The 18,159-nt window shown below is 44.5% G+C and overlaps 1 protein-coding gene across 5 annotated transcripts in view; it reads left to right on the top strand.

Annotated features, from left to right (window-relative positions):
* Positions 1 to 125: 125 nt before the first annotated feature.
* Positions 126 to 18,159, top strand: part of F12 (coagulation factor XII) — a 28,013-nt gene continuing 9,979 nt past the window's right edge. For 3 of the 5 annotated variants that reach the window (XM_086410929.1, XM_086410927.1, XM_086410924.1), the window contains exons 1-4: positions 126 to 283; positions 4,609 to 4,688; positions 15,785 to 15,913; positions 16,280 to 16,337. In XM_086410929.1, coding sequence (XP_086267055.1) covers positions 15,857 to 15,913; positions 16,280 to 16,337 — 115 coding nt within the window. In that variant the 5' untranslated portion in view covers positions 126 to 283; positions 4,609 to 4,688; positions 15,785 to 15,856. Of the gene's footprint in view, positions 284 to 4,065; positions 4,192 to 4,608; positions 4,689 to 15,784; positions 15,914 to 16,279; positions 16,338 to 18,159 lie in introns of all 5 variants that reach the window. The other 2 variants (XM_086410926.1, XM_086410925.1) reach the window with 2 other exon arrangements.

Raw genomic sequence — 18,159 nt, 5'->3', positions numbered from 1 at the left:
AATAACTGGGCGAGCGCTCCCCGCGCCGTCTTCCCATTAGACAAGCCCTTAATCATCCCCCGCCCCCGGAGCTAGGGATTCGTTCAAAGGAACAGGGCGGGCAGGACCTAAAACGTCACCTCTTCCTGGTTGGTTTGCGGTGGGGTTCAGCCCCTACGTTCGAATTTCTGCACCTTCGTAGGATACCGAACTGCCAATTAGGGTCGAGCCCTCCTCGGGGACAACGGAGGTGGGATCTCTGGATCACGCCCCGGACATCGGGTATTTCATTGGATGAACGAAGGTCAGTCATTCTCAGCACTGCACTCTGATTGGACCACTAGGTGTGGGTGTGGTCCCTTTGGTTCACCCTGGTTTCTCCAGGGTTTAAAGGGGATGCGTCGGGCATCCTAGGCCTTCTGCAGGCCGGCCTCAAGCAAGTTTGTATATCCGTCTGTATGCTTTTGGGTCGGCCCATCCAGGAGGGCGCACATCGGAGGCAGGGAGAGGCCTAGAGAAGGCTGGCGGCCTCCCTAGTTGCGACCTGGCCTCCAGCCTGCCCACTGCGGGCGCCCCCGCCCTGCCCCCACAGCCGGATGTTGTGATTTCTCTCCACCCACACGGCTTCGCCCGCCCTCGGCCTCTGCTGCCTTATAAGGCAGCGCTACCACCCCAAGCCGCAGGAATGAGCTCACACCCATTATACAGGTGGGGAGCTGGGGTCCAGTGGCTGGCTTTAGGCCTAAGACTAGGAAGAAAACAAGGTTGAAATTTTACAGCTAATCAACAACTTCTAGTTCAACATCCTACTCCCTCCACCCTCACTTCACACACCAGGAAACGGAGGCTTGCCCAAACTTGCAAGTAAAGCAAAGACAGATTGAACTAGGCTTCTCTGGTTCCTATCCATTCATTCATCCAAAAATGCAGAGCACATACTTCGTGCCAGGCACCGAGCCAGGAGCTGGGGAATACAGTGGTGCCAGCAAGATAGTCAGTCTCTCTGCCTACCTGCAAGAAGGAGGATCAAGATGGTAATCCTATGAGTAAACAAATAATTGGGGTGGTCTGAGAGAATGATAAATGCTATTAGGAAAGAAAGACAAAATAGTGAAGGGAATTGGTCTCAGGGGGTGACATTTGAGCAGATCCAACCACACAAAGATCTAGAGGAACAGAGTTTCAAGCAGAGGCAATAGCAAGTGCAAAGCTCTGAGCCTAGAGTAAGTTTGCTATGTTCAGGGAACAGGAAGCAGGCCTGTGTAGCTTCTGAGCCCAAAAGTCTGATGTGAAATGAAAGAGCAGGGATTTAAGTAGATCCGGGAAGGCTTTGCAAACCATGGAGAAGAGTTTGTTTTTCTTAAATGAAATGTGAAGCCTTTGAAAGATTTCAAAGCCTTTGACCGCCTTTTAAAAGATTACTCTAGCTAGTAGACTTTAAAGGGGCCAAGAATGGATGCAGAACGAGCAGTGGGGAGGCTATAGAATTCCAGGAGACAGGGGGTGATGACTTGGACTGAGAAGGTGGCAGTGGAGATGCGGGGAAATGCATGGATCTAGGATATTTTGGGGAATGAAGATAAGTACCTTGAAAGAAGGAAAACCAGTGGTCAGTAGGACAAAGGACAGGTACCTCACCCACTGAAGGCTGTCATGTCCAAGTGAGACCTGAGAGTTAAGTTAGAATGTGCAGTTTTCAGAGGTAACTGATGTGGGAAGGAAAGAGCTCTGGCAAGAGGCAGCACATGTTCAGAGTTCTATTGAGGAAGGTGGTGAGGGCTTATACATTTGGCACCTGAGGGCAGAGCACTGAACTAGAGTTTCAGGTGCACATTGGGGTATGCTTGGTGAGGGGTGGGGGCAAGAAATGACGCTCAGGCCTTCAAAAGAGGCCTGAATTAGGGAGCTCCTTGGAAGCTAGGCAAGGAGTTTAGACTTCATTTTGAGGGTAGTGAGGAGCTGTCCAGGGTGTGTTAAGCCAGGAAGTAGTTTGATCATATTTGCTTACTGTGTGCCATACTAGGGGTGGGGTGAAGGGTCAGAAGAGAGAGGCTTAGGCTGTCTTGTAAACACCTATTATTTTGGTGTCCAGCATCTGAATACCCCTCCACTTTAGGAGGAAACTTATAAAATGCAGAGGCAGGCCCTGCTTTCCACTAGGGAAATTAGAGAGAAGGCAAAATTTCCTCTCCAAGGTCCCTAGTATCTGGAGCATGTTTCCAATGTTTGCAAATAGGTCTTTGAAATTCAAAGCAAGTGATTCACATCAGACATTAGAGGACCATTGAGGGTTTGTTATGGTGACAGTAGAAGAAGAGGGGGAGGAGATTTAGCCTGGCCTTAAGGAGGGTAGGTGGCTTTAACAAGCACCCAGTCAGTTCCTTGTCTGCCTAAGTTACCCAGAATTGGTTTCATTGTTGAGAACCATGTATCACGAGTAAGGGCTTCCCTCATAGCTCAGTCGGTAAAGAATCTGCCTGCAATGCAGGATCTTCCTGGGTTAGGAAGATCCCTTGGAGAAGGAAATGGCAATCCACTCCAGTATTCTTGCCTGGAAAACCCCATGGACAGAGGAGCCTGGTGGGCTGCTGTCCATGGGGTTGCAAGAGTCGGACATGACTTAGTGACTAAACCACCACCACCATCCTGAGTAAGACAGGCAGGAGGTCCTTTTAAGAGGAACCATTAGAAAGAGGAATGATACCCTGTGCTGGGGAGGTGGCCAGGGGGTGCAGAGAAGTGACCAGATTGAGAGCTATCATGGAGATGGGACGAATAAGACTTGGCGACTGATATGGGATAAGGATGGGAAGGTATCTCACACAATTCCCAGAATCTGACTCTTCAACCCATTCTCTACCTATGGCCCAAATGATCTTTTTATTTATTTATTTTTTCAAAATGATCTTTTTAAAAAGGGAGATCAGGGGACTTCCCTAGTGATCCAGTGGTTAAGAATTTGCCTTGCAGTGTAGGGGAGTCAGGTTCAATCCCTGGTCAGGGAACTAAGATCCCACATGCCACAAAGCAACTAAGCCCTAAACACAACTATTGAGCCCGAGTGCCACAACCACTGAAGCCTGTTTGCCTAGAGCCGTGCTCCACGACAAGAGAAGCCACTGCAATGATAAGCACACACACTGCAACAAAGAGTAGCCTTGCTTGTGGCAACTAGAGAAAGCCTGCATGTAACAACAAAGACCCAACACAGCCCCCAAAAGAAAAAAACAAAAGCAGTAAAAGTGACGAAAGGTAACGAAATGTCACCCTCAAGTAAGCTGACCTATGGCAAGGCCTACATGGTTGGGAACTGAGGTCTCTGGCCAACCATCAAGAAGAATGAAGTCAATAGCCTTATGAATGAACTTGGAAGTGGATCCTCCCCCATTTGCACTATCTTTGAAGTGCCATAAAGTGAAGTATGCCTGTAAAGGTTTGTAATGTAAGTTGCTAAATTTGGGAGCAATTTGTCATCTCTTATTAGCTGCAGTAGATAACTAATTCACTTCCCATTACACTTATAAATAAAACCCAAACTGTTCTGCATGTCCTGTTAGGGCCCAACTTGATCTAGGCCCATGTAGCTCTCCAACAATATTTCATAGACCTCTCCCTCTTGTCACACTGTGGAGCTGTGCTGTCCAATACAGTAGCCACTGGCCACATGTGCTATTTAAATTTATATTAACTAAAAAATTGAAAATCCAGTTCCTCAGTCACACTAGCCAGTTTTCAAGTGCTCAATAGCCACACATGACTAATGGCTAGAGAATATTTCCATCATCACAGAAGTTCTGACAGGCCTCACTCATCTGGAGGAAAGAGGGGCTTCCATTTGCACAAAGGTTCCACGGTGACAGCCTAAACACTTGGGAGAAAAATGATGCCACTAAGTAAGGAGGAATGAAGGATGGTGGGCTGGGTACCTTCTGACCTCCTAAACTTGACTTTGAATAGGCACTTCTGCCATTTCTTGAAATCTTCCTTCCAAGTCCCTGCTATGAAGAAGCGCTGTCTGTGTGTGTCTGTGTGGATCCAAGCACTTGTGAGCAGGAACTTGATAGTTTCTCCCTTCTGATCCCGTAGATGCTCCAGCTGTGGGAAGACAGAAACCTGAGTACCTTTCTGCTCTGATCCAAAGGGACCCAGATGTTCAGGAGGAACTGGCATGTGTGTAGAAACTGCTAAAGTAGGGGTAGAGGTGTCCACATGGTAAAGTTCCTTTTTTTTTTTTCCTTTAAATTTTTTTTCTTTTTTTTCCTCTTGTTTATTTTTTATAGTCTTTCTAGGGAAAGTTTCTTTGTAAACTCCTACAGACTGAGTCCCAATCAGATGCCAGGCTTGGCCCTTTCACATGAATCCCCATTCAAGCATCTCAACAAGCCATGATTGTCTGAGTGCCAGTCCCTCCCTAAAGAGTTGTGGCAATCAAGGTTCAGAAAAGCTGAGCACCTGACTCAGTGATCACACTGAGGGTCAGTGGCCAAGATGGGATTTGAAGTTTTCCTGATTCAAGTTCATTGCTGTTTTTTCCCTCCACTCCCTACTTCCAAGGTCATTGTTCTTCTGTTCTTTAGGGTACTGACTTACAGAACTGATCACTAGGGGTTTTGTTTTCTTTTGTTTTAGGAACTTGATGGTAACAACGTATGAATGAATTCCTGTTTGCATCAGTTAGGAGTTTTTGATTGCAACTAAAACTGGCTAAGGTAAAAAAAAAAAATGAAATGTATTGATTTAAGTAATTTAAAAGTACAAGTCTTGGTTCTGATTACAAGTGTCAATGCATCTCAGGTCTCAAATTGCGTCACTCAAAATTTGTTTTTCCCATATTCTGACTCAGCGTTTATTTATTTATTTATTTTAAAAATTAATTTATTTATTTTGGGCTGTACTGGGTCTTCGCTGCTGTGTGGGCTTTTCTCTAATTGTGGTGAGCAGGGACTACTCTCTAGTCGTGTGCAGGCTTCTTGTCGCAGAGCACAGGCTCTAGGCGCGTGGGCTTCTGTAGCTTCGGCACCTGGGCTCTGGAGCACAGGTTTAGTAGCTGTGGGGTACCAGCTTCGCTGTTCTGCGGCATGTGGGATCTTCCTGGATCAGGGATCGAACCTGAGTTTCTGGCACTGGCAGGTGGATTCTTTACCACTGAGCCAACAAGGAAGCCCCCCTGAGATGGGGGGCTTTATCTCAGCCCGTTCCTGAGATGTTAATGGCTGCCAGCAGCTTTAAGCTCACTTCCTGCCAACAGGGCCACTTTTATAGAAAGAGAAAGACTCTAACTTGATTCTAGCAAAAAATCCTGGGGTTGCCTCTCATTGGTTTGATTTGGGTCAGTTTGATTGGTTTGATTTGTTCCTTTTGAACCAATCACTGAGGACAGAAAGAAGCAGTGTTCTTTTTTTTAATTGTGAAAAAGTCTTTATTTTAAGAAAAAAATTAAGTTAACAAAAAATTTAATGTTTCATTTTACAAAATACATATGAAAGGAAACCTCAGTACAAAGAAAATTTTAAATCAAGGTCTTGCCAATTCCTACAGTATTAGTAATGTGTCTCAATTACTAAAAGTAACTTCTAAAGAGCTTAAATTTAACCAAAAAATTTAAAAAAAAATTTAACCAAAAAAGATTTTAAATGAAAATAAACTAGAATGAATAAACATGAGAAACATTCCTCCTTGAATTAAGGATCTAAGCATCCTGAGTTTTCCAAAAGAGGCAGTGTTCTAATTGGCCAGGCCTGTATCACATGTCCACTCCACCTCCAGCTGAGGGAAAGGGTAAGCTTTCTTCTGTCCACTTGATGGAAGGGGGAATGGGCCCCTTTCCAAAGGAACATTGAGGGCTTTTGCTAGATAAAGGGAGAATGGATGCTAAAGAAGGGAAATGACAGATGTCCACCAGCGGTTCTCAAATTATGTTTCAGTAGAGTTGATACCTTGATTTTTCTGGAAGTCAAAGAAAGAGGCAATAGGAATGGAGAGAAGTGGAGAGTTTTGAGAAATATGTGGGCAGTGTAATGAACAGAACTTGAAGGCTGGTTAGATTTGAGGGATAAGGGAGAGTGAAAGTTCCTGGCTAGAAGCATTGGACTATGACTCTAGCTACTTATACAAAAGGGAATTTACATCATGGGAATGCCCTCAACAGTTCATAGCGTCAGCTAGAAGGAATACACTTGGAAATAAGTAGGAATAAAGGACCACTAGAGGACCAGAATGTAGGAATTACAACTGTGGTTGTCTCAGTTCAGTTCAGTTCAGTCACTCAGTTGTGTCCGACTCTTTGCGACCCCATGAATCGCAGCACGCCAGGCCTCCCTGTCCATCACCCACACCCGGAGTTCACTCAGACTCACGTCCATCGACTCAGTGATGCCATCCAGCCATCTCATCCTCTCTTGTCCCCTTCTCCTCCTGCCCCCAATCCCTCCCAGCATCAGAGTCTTTTCCAGTGAGTCAACTCTTCGCATGAAGTGGCCAAACTACTGGAGTTTCAGCTTCAGCATCATTCCCTCCAAAGAAATCCCAGGGCTGATCTCCTTCAGAATGGACTGGTTGGATATCCTTGCAGTCCAAGGGACTCTCAAGAGTCTTCTCCAACACCACAGTTCAAGAGCATCAATTCTTCAGCGCTCAGCCTGCTTCACAGTCCAACTCTCACATCCATACATGACCACAGGAAAAACCGTAGCCTTGACTAGACGGACCTTTGTTGGCAAAGTGATGTCTCTGCTTTTGAATATGCTGTCTAGGTTGGACATAACTTTCCTTCCAAGGAGTAAGCGTCTTTTAATTTCATGGCTGCAGTCACCATCTGCAGTGATTTTGGAGCCCCCAAAAATAAAGTCTGACACTGTTTCCACTGTTTCCCCATCTATTTCCCATGAAGTGATGGGACTGGATGCCATGATCTTCATTTTCTGAATGTTGAGCTTTAAGCCAACTTTTTCACTCTCCACTTTCACTTTCATCAAGAGGCTTTTGAGTTCCTCTTCGCTTTCTGCCATAAGGGTGGTGTCATCTGCATATCTGAGGTTATTGATATTTCTCCTGGCAATCTTGATTCCAGCTTGTGTTTCTTCCAGTCCAGCATTTCTCATGATGTACTCTGCATATAAGTTAAATAAGCAGGGTGACAATATACAGCCCCAACGTACTCCTTTTCCTATTTGGAACCAGTCTGTTGTTCCATGTCCAGTCCTAATTGTTGCTTCCTGACGTGCATACAGATTTCTCAAGAGGCAGGTCAGGTGGTCTGGTATTCCCATCTCTTTCAGAATTTTCCACAGTTTATTGTGATCCACACAGTCAAAGGCTTTGGCATAGTCAATAAAGCAGAAATAGATGCTTTTCTGGAACTCTCTTGCTTTTTCCATGATCCAGCGGATGTTGGTAATTTGATCTCTGGTTCCTCTGCCTTTTCTAAAACCAGCTTGAACATCAGGAAGTTCATGGTTCACGTACTGCTGAAGCCTGGTTTAGAGAATTTTGAGCATTACTTTACTAGCATGTGAGATGAGTGCAACTGTGCAGTAGTTTGAGCATTCTTTGGCATTGCCTTTCTTTGGGATTGGAATGAAAACTGACCTTTTCCAGTCCTGTGGCCACTGCTGAGTTTTCCAAATTTGCTGGCATATTGAGTGCAGCACTTTCACAGCATCATCTTTCAGGATTTGAAATAGCTCAACTGGAATTCCATCACCTCCACTAGCTTTGTTCTTGGTGATGCTTTCTAAGGCCCACTTGACTCCACATTCTAGGATATCTGGCTCTAGGTCAGTGATCACACCATCGTGATTATCTGGGTCGTGAAGATCTTTTTTGTACAGTTCTTCTGTATATTTTTGCAACCTCTTCTTAATATCTTCTGCTTCTGTTAGGTTCATACCATTTCTGTCCTTTATCGAGCCCATCTTTGCATGAAATGTTCCCTTGGTATCTCTAATTTTCTTGAAGAGATCTCTAGTCTTTCCCATTCTGTTGTTTTCCTCTATTTCTTTGCATTGATCACTGAGGAAGGCTTTCTTATCTCTTCTTGCTATTGCTATTCCTTGGAACTCTGCATTCAGATGCTTGTATCTTTCCTTTTCTCCTTTGCTTTTCACTTCTCTTCTTTTCACAGCTATTTGTAAGGCCTCCCCAGACAGCCACTTTGCTTTTTGCATTTCTTTTCCATGGGGATGGTCTTGATCCCTGTCTCCTGTACAGTGTCACGAACCTCATTCCATAGTTCATCAGGCACTCTATCTATCAGATCTAGGCCCTTAAATCTATTTCTCACTTCCACTGTATAATCATAGGGGATTTGATTTAGGTCATACCTGAATGGTTTAGTGGTTTTCCCTACTTTCTTCAATTTAAGTCTGAATTTGGTAATAGTGAGTTCATGATCTGAGCCACAGTCAGCTCCTGGTCTTGTTTTTGTTGACTGTATAGAGCTTCTCCATCTTTGGCTGCCAAGAATATAATCAATCTGATTTCGGTGTTGACCATCTGGTGATGTCCATGTGCAGAGTCTTCTCCTGTGTTGTTGGAAGAGGGTGTTTGTTATGACCAGTGCATTTTCTTGGCAAAACCCTATTAGTCTTTGCCCTGCTTCATTCCATATTCCAAGGCCAAATTCGCCTGTTACTCCAGGTGTTTCTTGACTTCCTGCTTTTGCATTCCAGTCCCCTATAATGAAAAGGACATCTTTTTTGGGTGTTAGCTCTAGAAGGTCTTGTAGGTCTTCATAGAACCGTTCAACTTCAGCTTCTTCAGCGTGGTTGTCTACCTAATATCTATTTCTTACTCTTTTGCAGAGTCCCAATTTTGTTCCTGAGGCCACTTGACCTACATGCCCCTGACTTGGCTCCAGGGTTGATTGGCCTAAGCCAGTCATAGAGAACCCCTTACCCTTGCTAGAGATTGGTTAGGAGTAGCAGATAACCCAATTGTGGCCATTGAGCCACTAGAGGAGGTCTGCTTGGGAATTTTGGGGAGGAAACTTTCCTCATTTCTAAGAATGATCTAATGGAAGGAAAGGTCCTTCTTCACTGGAGTTTAGACATGATTCTTGGAGCTGTGGTAGCCATTTGGTGGCCATGAAGGAATCAGCTTGAAGGTATGCACGCTGAAGACCGTAGTAAACAAAAGAAAAAAGAACTTGGGTTCTTTTTTTTTTTTGAGTATAATTGCTTTACAACGTTGGGTTAGTTTCTGCTGCACAACAGTGTGAATCAGCCAAGAACATGGATTCTTGATGACATTGTTAAACTACTGAAAGCACTGTTCCTGGACCCCTCCACTCTAGATTTTTTACAATATGAAATGATAAATTTAAATTGCCTTGCTACTTAAGCTTGGGTTTTGGAAAGCATCCTGACTTATACCATGGAGCAGGGACAATCTGGCCAGGGTACAGTTGGTGAAATGGCAGATTCCAACCCCAGCACTTTCCACCATCCTTGCTTGTGTGGCCTGTTCAGGATTCAGAATCCTGGGAGTGAGAGCCCATTGCCCAGTTTAGGTCTCTCTGATTACCTTAACGTAGGGAGAGGGTGATGTAGTCCGTTAGGCTTCCATAGTAGGAAGTGGTCACTGGAAATTACCCTTCCCCCACACAATAGGGAAGTTGTTGTTATTCAGTCACTAAGTTGTGAAGAACAACTCCCTTATTGTGTAAGGGAAGGGTAATTTCCAGTGACCACCTCCCACTATGGAAGCCTAATGGACTAGATCACCCTCTCCCTACACTAACGACCTAAACTCAATCAATGGGTGCTCTCTCCCAGGATTCTGACTCTTTGCAACTCTATGGGCTCCTCTTTCCTCCACTGTCTCCTGGAGTTTGCTGAAACTAATGTCCATTGAGTTGGTGATGCTATCTAGCCATCCCATCCTCGGCCACCCTCATCTCCTTTTGCCTTCAATCTTACCTAGAAGCAGGGTCTTTTCCAATGAGTTGGCTCCTTGCAGGTGGCCAAAGTGTTAGAGCTTCAGCAACAGTTCTTCCAATGAATATTCAGGGTTGATTTCCTTTAGGATTGACTGGTTTGATCTTGCAATCCAAGTGACTCTCAAGAGTCTTCTCCAACACCACAATTTGGAAATATCCATTCTTTAGCAATCAGCTTTCTTTATGGTTCAGTTCACACATTCATACATGACTACAAGAAAAAACATAGCTCTCATTATATGGACCTTTGTTGGCAAAATGATTTCTTTGCTTTTTAATATGCTGTCTAGGTTTGTTATAGCTTTCCTTTCAAGGAACAAGCACCTTTTAATTTCATGGCTGCAGTTACTATCTGCAGTGATTTTGGAGCCCAAGAAAATAAAATCTGTCACTGTTTCCACTGTTTCCCCATCTATTTGCCATGAAGTGATGGGACCAGATGTCATGATCTTAGGTTTTTGAATGCTGAGTTAAAGACAGCCAGCCTTTTTGCTCTCTTCTCTCACCTTCATCAAGAGGCTGTTTAGTTCCTCTTCATCTTCTGCCATTAGAGTGATATCATCTGCGTATCTAAGGTTGTTGATATTTCTTCTAGCAATCTTGATTCCAGTTTGTGATTCACCCAGCCTGGCATTTCCCATGATGTCCTATGCATAGAAGTGAATTAAACAGAGTGACAATATACAGCCTTGTTGTACTCCTTTCCCAATTTTGAAGCAGTCCGTTGTTCCATGTCCTGTTCTAACTATTGCTTCTTGATCCAAGTATAGGTTTCTCGGGAGACAGGTAAGGTAGTCGATACTCTCATCTCTAAGAATTTTCCATTGTTTGTTGTCATCCACACAGTCAAAGGCTTTAGCATGGTCAATGAAACAGAGTTTTTCTAGAACTCCTGTGTTTTCTCCGTGATTCAATGAATGTTGGCAATTTGATCTCTGGTTCCTCTGCCTCTTCAAAACCCAGCTTGTACATCTGGAAGTTCTTGGTTCATGTACTAGGCTAGCCTAGCTTGAAGGATTTTGAGCATAATATTGCTAGCATGTAAAATGAGCACAATTGTACAGTAGTTTGAATGTTCTTTGGCATTGCCCTTCTTTGGGACTGGAATGAAAACTGACCTTTTCAGTCCTGTCACCACTGCTGGGTTTTCCAAATTTGCTGGTATATTAAGTGCAGCACTTTAACAGCATCATCTTTTATAACTTGAAATAGCGCAGCTGGAATCCCATCACCTTCACTAGCTTTGTTTGTGGTAATGCTTCCTAAGGCTCAGTTGACTTCACACTCCAGGATATCTGGCTTTAGGTGAGTAACCACACCCTTGTGGTTATCCGGGTCACTAAGACCTTTCTTGTATAGTTCTTCTGTGTATTCTTGCCACCCCATCTTAATCTCTTCTGCTTCTGTTAGGTCCTTGTGGTTTCTGTCCTTTACTGTGCCCATCCTTGCATGAAATGTTCCCTTGATATATCCCATTTTGTTGAAGAGATCTGTCTTTCCCATTCTATTGTTTTCCTCTATTTCTTTGCATTGTTCATTTAAGAAGGCCTTCTTATCTCTTCTTGCTCTTCTCTGGAACTCTGCATTCAGATGGGTATATCTTTCCCTTTCTCCCTTGCCTTTTGCTTCTCTTCTTTCCTCAGCTATTTGTAAAGCCTTCTCAGACAACCACTTAGCCTTCTTGCCTTTCTATTTCTTTGGGATGGTTTTGGTCACTGCCTCTTGTACAGCACTATGAACTTCCATCCATAGTTCTTCAGGCACTCTGTCTAGCAGATCTAATCCCTTGAATCTATTCATCACCTCCACTGTATAATCATAAGAGATTTGATTTAGGTCCTACCTGAATGGCCTAGTGGTTTTCCCCACTTTCTTTAATGTAAACCTTAATTTTGCAATAAGGAGCTCATGATCTAATTCACAGTCAGCTCCAGGTCTTGTTTTTCATGACTGTATAGTGCTTCTCCATCTTTGGCTGCAAAGAGCATAATGAATCTGATTTCAGTGATTCTCTGGTGATGTCCATGTCCATGTGTAGCGTCATCTCTTGTGTTGTTGGAAGAGGGTGTTTGCTATGACCAGTGTGCACTGTTTCATTTTGTACTCCAAGGCCAAACTTGCCTTTTTTTCTCGGTATCTCTTGACTTCCTACTTTTGCATTCCAATCCTCTATGATGAAAAGAATATATATATATATTTTGGTTTTTAGTGTGTGTTAGATCCACAAGGTATCGTAGGTCTACATAGAACCAGTCAACTTCAGCTTCTTCAGCATCAGTAGTTGGGGCATAGACTTGGATTTCTGTGATGTTGAATGGTTTGCCTTGGAAAGGAGCTGAGATTATTCTGTCGTTTTTGAGATTGCACCCAAGTATGGCACTTCAGACTCTTTTGTTGACCATGATGGCTATTCCATTTCTTCTAAGGGACTCGTGTCCACAGTAGTAGATATAATGATCATCTGAATTAAATTTGACCATTCCTGTCAATTTTAGTTCACTGATTCCTAAGATGTCAACATTCAGTCTTGCCATCTGCCTGACTACATCCAATCTGCCTCTATTCATGGACCTAACATTCCAGGTCCATATGCAATATTGTTCTTTACAGAATCAGACTGTACTTTTCACACATCCACAACTGAGCATCGTCTCTATTTTAGCCCAGCTGCTTCATTCTTGTAGAGCTATTATTAATTGCCCTCTGCTCTTCCCCAGTAGCATATTGGATCACAGGCTTGTCATGGCAAAGGGGCTTGTGTAACTCAATGAAGCTATGAGCCATGCTGTGCAGGGCCACCCAAGATGGATGTATCATAGTGAAGAGTTCTGAAAAAATGTGGTCTACTGGAGGAGGGAATGACAAACCACTCCAGTTTTCTTGCCTGGGTAACCCCGTGGACAGTATGAAAAGGCAAAAAAGACATGATGCTGGAAAATAAACCTCCCAGGTTGGAATGTGTCCTATATATACTGGGGAAGAGTAGATGGCAATAGGGGTGGGGTGACCCCAAATATGAGCTTCCCAGATGACACTAGTGGTAAAGAACCTGCCTGCCAGTGCAGAAAATTTAAGAGATGTGGGTTCAGTCCTTGGGTTGGGAAGATTCCCTGGAGGAGGGCATGGCAACCCACTCCGGTATTCTTGTCTGGAGAATCCCATGGACAGAGGAGTCTGGTGAGCTACAGTCCATGGGGTCACAAAGAGTCAGACACACCTGAAGCAACTTAGTATATGCACACACAACCCCAAGTAGAAACTGGCAGACTAGAGGAAGAGGAGGGGGGAACAGATGCTGAACATCCAAATACTCATGGATATCCATCTCTGGTCCCAGCAGACTGGTTGTCTCATCTCATATTCCATATAAAGCAGCCTGCGCTTACCACATTCTTCACCTGACGTGCCACCTCCAGGCTTCTGTGAAGTTGTCATACTTGCTCTGCCTGGAAGCCCTTCTCTCCTTTCCCACCTGCAACTCCCTATTCTTTGTGACGATGTATTTAAAAGGCCCCTTCCATTTGGAGGGAGAGCTGGTTTCTCATCAGATGGAAGGAGCCAGTAGGGGACCAGTTCTGGATCACAGACTGTATTCAGGAACTGAAATCAAGACCTGATGAAGGTGCTTTCACTTTAATGAGCTTGTCTATACCTCTCATGACTTCACTTTCATCATGGTCTTATTAGCCATTACTTCAACTTTTGAAAACAATTGTTGAAGTGGTGCCTCTATTCCTGCCCTCCTGTTGCTGTTTCTGTCCCAAGAAGTCTTCCATGACCTGCCTCTCTTTCATCAGAATCAAGAATTTGCTACATTCTGTCTTCACTTCATTTCCCAGAAATTACTTTGGATCAGTCAGGACTTCTTTGATTGAAAACGATGGAAGTCCACTCAAATTGGTTTTAATTGGTACCTGTAACTGAGAATTCTTGAGGCTATCTCTAGTTTTAGGATCCAGATTCTCAAATAAAATAATCAATAATTACTCTACCTGTTTTAGTTATCAAATGCTGGGTAGCAAATAATCCAAAAATTTATGGCTTAAAACAACAAAAATCAGTTAGGATTTTCACAACTTTAGAGGTTCAAGAATTTAGGAGCTGCTTAGCTGGGTGGTCTGGCTTGAGGTTTCTAATAGGGTTGCAGGTCAGATGCTGGTTGGGGCTGCAATATCCATGTCAAAAGTGTTCATTCACATGGCTACATGGCTGTCCAATTGGTGCTGATTGTTGGCTGAAGACTTTACTTTCTTCCCTCATGGGCCTCTCTGAAGGGCTGCTTGAGTGTCCTCACAGCATGGCAGCTGGCCTCCCCCAGAGTGAGTGATCCATGAGACCAAGACTGAAACTGTGATCCCTTTATGACCTGGGCTCAGAAGTCAAACATATGCTTCATTCTCAGGCAGGACCTCCTCAGGCAGTGACAGAGATGGCCATCAACATCTCCAGGATTGCATTCTTAGGGACTCCAAGAGGAAGAAAGGACCTTTATCCTAAAAGTTCTGGTGAAAAGTCCCAGGGCTGACTCCGATAGGCCAAACTTGTGTATGGCTTATCCCTGAACCAATCCCTGTGGCCTAGAAATACCATACTCTGATTGGCCAGACCTAGGCCATACCCCCAGCCCTAGAACTGAGGGTAGAGTGGGCAGCTCTAGAGAGTCATGGAGGGGATGAAGGAGGAATAGTTTTCAAAGGAAAAATCAGGGTATCCTTACTGAACCAAAATAAATGGCTGTTAGGAAGGAATAATAATACATGCCCAACATACCTGCCTTCCTTGTGCTCCAATTGCATATTTTAGCACTTCTTGGTTTAGTATTTTTGGTATTTTTTTCCATGGGGTCATTTACTTACTTTGTAGGTGGAACTCTAAGATGGCCCCCAAGATCCCGTTGTAAACATACCTTCTCCCAGTTATTTAATCAAATGCTAATCTAGAGGCTTCTGTAGAAGAATGCTATGACTATAAGTAAGGTCCTAAATCAGTTGACCTTAAGAGAGGGAGATTTTCCTTAGTGGGTCTGACCTAATCAGATGAATCCTTAAAAGGGACAGGGTTCTTCCTAACAGAGGAAATTCAAAGGGTAAGAAAGAGTCAACATGGCAGAGATTCTTTGTTGTTGGCTTGGGAAATTGAAGGGACTCTATGGCAAGAAATGCAGGAAGCTTCTAGCAGTTGAGGGCAGCCCCTAGCTGATGGCTTGCAAGGAAACAGGGACCTCACTTTCTACAAATGCAAAGAACTGAATTCTGCCAATGACCTGAATGACCTTGGGAGGGAATTTTTCCCAGAGCCTCCAGAGAACTCAGCCTTGAACTCAGTTTTGTGAAACTGAGTAGAAAACTGAGTCACACAGTGTAGGACTTTAGACCCAGAGATTTGTGAACTAACTATGGGTATTATTTTAATCTGCAAAGTTTGTGGTTAATTTTAGATAGCAATAGAAAATGAATACACTTCCCCATTGGAGAAGGAAATGGCAACCCACTCCAGTATTCTTGCCTGGGGTATCCCATGGACAGGGGAGCCTGGTGGGCTACAGTCCATGGGGTTGCAAAAGAGTCGAACATGACTTAGCAACTAAACAACAAGATACTTCCCCATGGACTCTCAGATTCCCAAAGTAGGGAGTTTCTCTTGGATTTCCTTACCCTCTTCATCCCCAGTAGGACCGGAAATGAGGCAACCCCTCTTCCTGCTTCCAGTTCTACTATCTGGGAAAGATGGGGGGAGTCCCACTCCTTATTATTCTACTCCTGCACACCAGCTCCCAGCTTTCCCATCCTTAGGGGTTCATCAAGGAAACTCTGCTTGATTTTCCATAAACAGCCTAAAAGGGCAGCTCAACCAACCTCTGCTCCCCAGGCCTCAGGGACCTTTGACCAGTTCTATTGATCTGGACTCCTGGTCAAGTGGTTGGACCAACAGACAGACGCCATGAGGGCTCTGCTGCTCCTGGGGGCCCTGCTGGTGAGCCTGGAGTCAACGGTTTCGGTGAGGACTGTGGGAACCAAGAGGGTTATACTGGGATGGCCCTAGTGGGTCCCTATCACAGCTTTGGCCTCTGACCATGACCTTTTGGCACAGGAGATTGGAAGTCCTGTTTGGAAAGATGAGGCAAGCCCATAAGGCCCAAGTAGAGGAGAGAGAGAATAGACAGACTGGTGGCTATGAGGACGTGGCCTGCATTTCTGGGGGAGAGGGAAACTGAGGAGACAACAGGAGGAGTAAAGATGAGGCCAGGCCTTTGGAGGAAATCTCTGCATTTCAGGGCTGTGAGAAGAAGCTGGGGACTAGCATGGGACGGGAGCAGGCAATGACTTTCTGGAAAAATTCCCTGTCTTCTTCTCTCCCTCATAGACTCCACCTTGGAAGGGCCCCAAGAAGCATAAGCTCACAGAGAGTGAGCACACAGTGGGTAAGTAGCCTGGGACCACCTCCAGAGAGAGCCTCGGACAGGGATGAGTCATGGGGGGGTGTGCAGATTGTTAGTCTCTGGCCCTTGGAGTAGGAGGGAGGATCCTGGGCAGTCTTCACTCTTACCCCCTGAGTTTTCTGGCTGGCATTCAGACCTGGTGCCTGCTATGTGTCGGGTCTTGTGCAAGTGGGTGCTGCAGACCCAGAGTGATAGTGAGCTGTGTGCTCCCTGAGGGCAGGTTGGGGCTGTATCTGAGTGCCTGGCCCAGCACCTGCTCTTCTTCCTCAGCTTCCCAGGCCTGTCTCATCCTTTCCTCTTCTTGATGTATCTCACAGGCATCAGGCATGCCACACAAAGGCCAGGGCCCTTGACGGACAAAAAAGGATTGAGAGCAGGGCTTTAGAGCCCAAATGCTTCTGAATCTCAGCCTCATCACTCATGGGCTGGGTGGCTCTGGGTCAGTGACTTGACTTCTCCAAGCTTAAATTTCCCCACCTGTAAAACCAGGCTGGTAATGGTAAAACTCCTAAGGTTGCTGAGAAGGAGAAATGAGTCGTTTATCCTGGTGAGACATTCAGCCCACATTTTGGTGCATGGTAAATGCTTAAAATATATTGACTTTTATTATCAAGTTTCCTTTTAGATGAGGGATATCTGCCATTTCCCCCTAGCTCCCTATTGTCTTTATTCTTCTAGACACTAAATATTTACCTAGAGTTGCAAACTAGAGCTTGCTCTAGTAAGCCTGGCCTGGTGGGATAGGACAGTCCCTCAGCATGGCCCTGAGGCCCAGCCCAGCCAACCCTGACTACCTCATCTCCTCTCTTCAGCACTTCACACCCAGCCAAATAGCTCTCCTTCCTCTGGCCTGACCCAACCTAGCTGCTCTGTCCTTGCCTAATCACAAACTTAAGGTCCTCCATTCCATTTGGGCTTCTCTTGTGGCTCAGCTGGTAAAGAATCTACCTGCAATGTGGGAGATCTGGGTTCAATCCCTGAGTTGGGAAGATCCCCTGGAGAAGGGAAAGCCTACCCACTCCAGTATTCTGGCATGGAGAATTCCATAGAGTATACAGTCGAAAAGGGTTGGACACAACTGAGCGATTTTCACTTACTTTTTTTCCCATTCCATTTGCATCTTAAAGGTCTATCTCAGATGCTTCTCCCTCTTTCTTTACTATCCTGTCCATGATTTGGCCCTCAGCACAAGAGCCACTGTGCCTTTAACAACAAAATATGAGCTAATGTATATCAAACACAGACTGTGCCAGACTCTCAGTGTTTTACAGACACAATCTCATTTAAGTTTCATAACACTCCTTTGAAGTATATACAGTCAGTTCTCATTATTCCTAGCAGTCGTATTCTATAAAGTCACCATGAACACTGAATTAGCAAAAACAGCGCCATTACTCCTAGAGGAAATATAGGGTTAGGTTCCTGTGAGTTCTGGTTACATTTTCATCACCATCAATATATAACCTTGCCTTATGTGTGATTTTGTTTAAAGACACTTTCCTTAATAAATGTTGTTGATTCATTGATACTGAACTCATGGCCAGTGACACTATTAGCTCACACCTGGATGAAGCTTACCTAGTCTGAAAATGTCCTCTATAATATACATCACAGCCCTCTTGTGCATAGGACCACACTGGACCACACTCCAGCACTCTACTTGGCAGCCATTTTCAAGCAAAATCATTTACCAAAAGCACAAAATTTGAAAATGTGGCACTAAATAGAGTGTGAAAAGGATACTTGTTTACAGTAGGAGCTGAACAAGAAGCAGAGCATCACTTCGTTTGACCTTAGCTGGGAA

This window comes from Bos grunniens, chromosome 7 (assembly GCF_055505025.1).
Source record: "Bos grunniens cultivar Pamir isolate PY7600 chromosome 7, Bosgru_T2T1.0, whole genome shotgun sequence".
Taxonomy (NCBI): domain Eukaryota; kingdom Metazoa; phylum Chordata; class Mammalia; order Artiodactyla; family Bovidae; genus Bos; species Bos grunniens.
The sequence above is the reverse complement of the archived record's forward strand: the minus strand, read 5'-3'. Positions and strand labels throughout refer to the sequence as shown.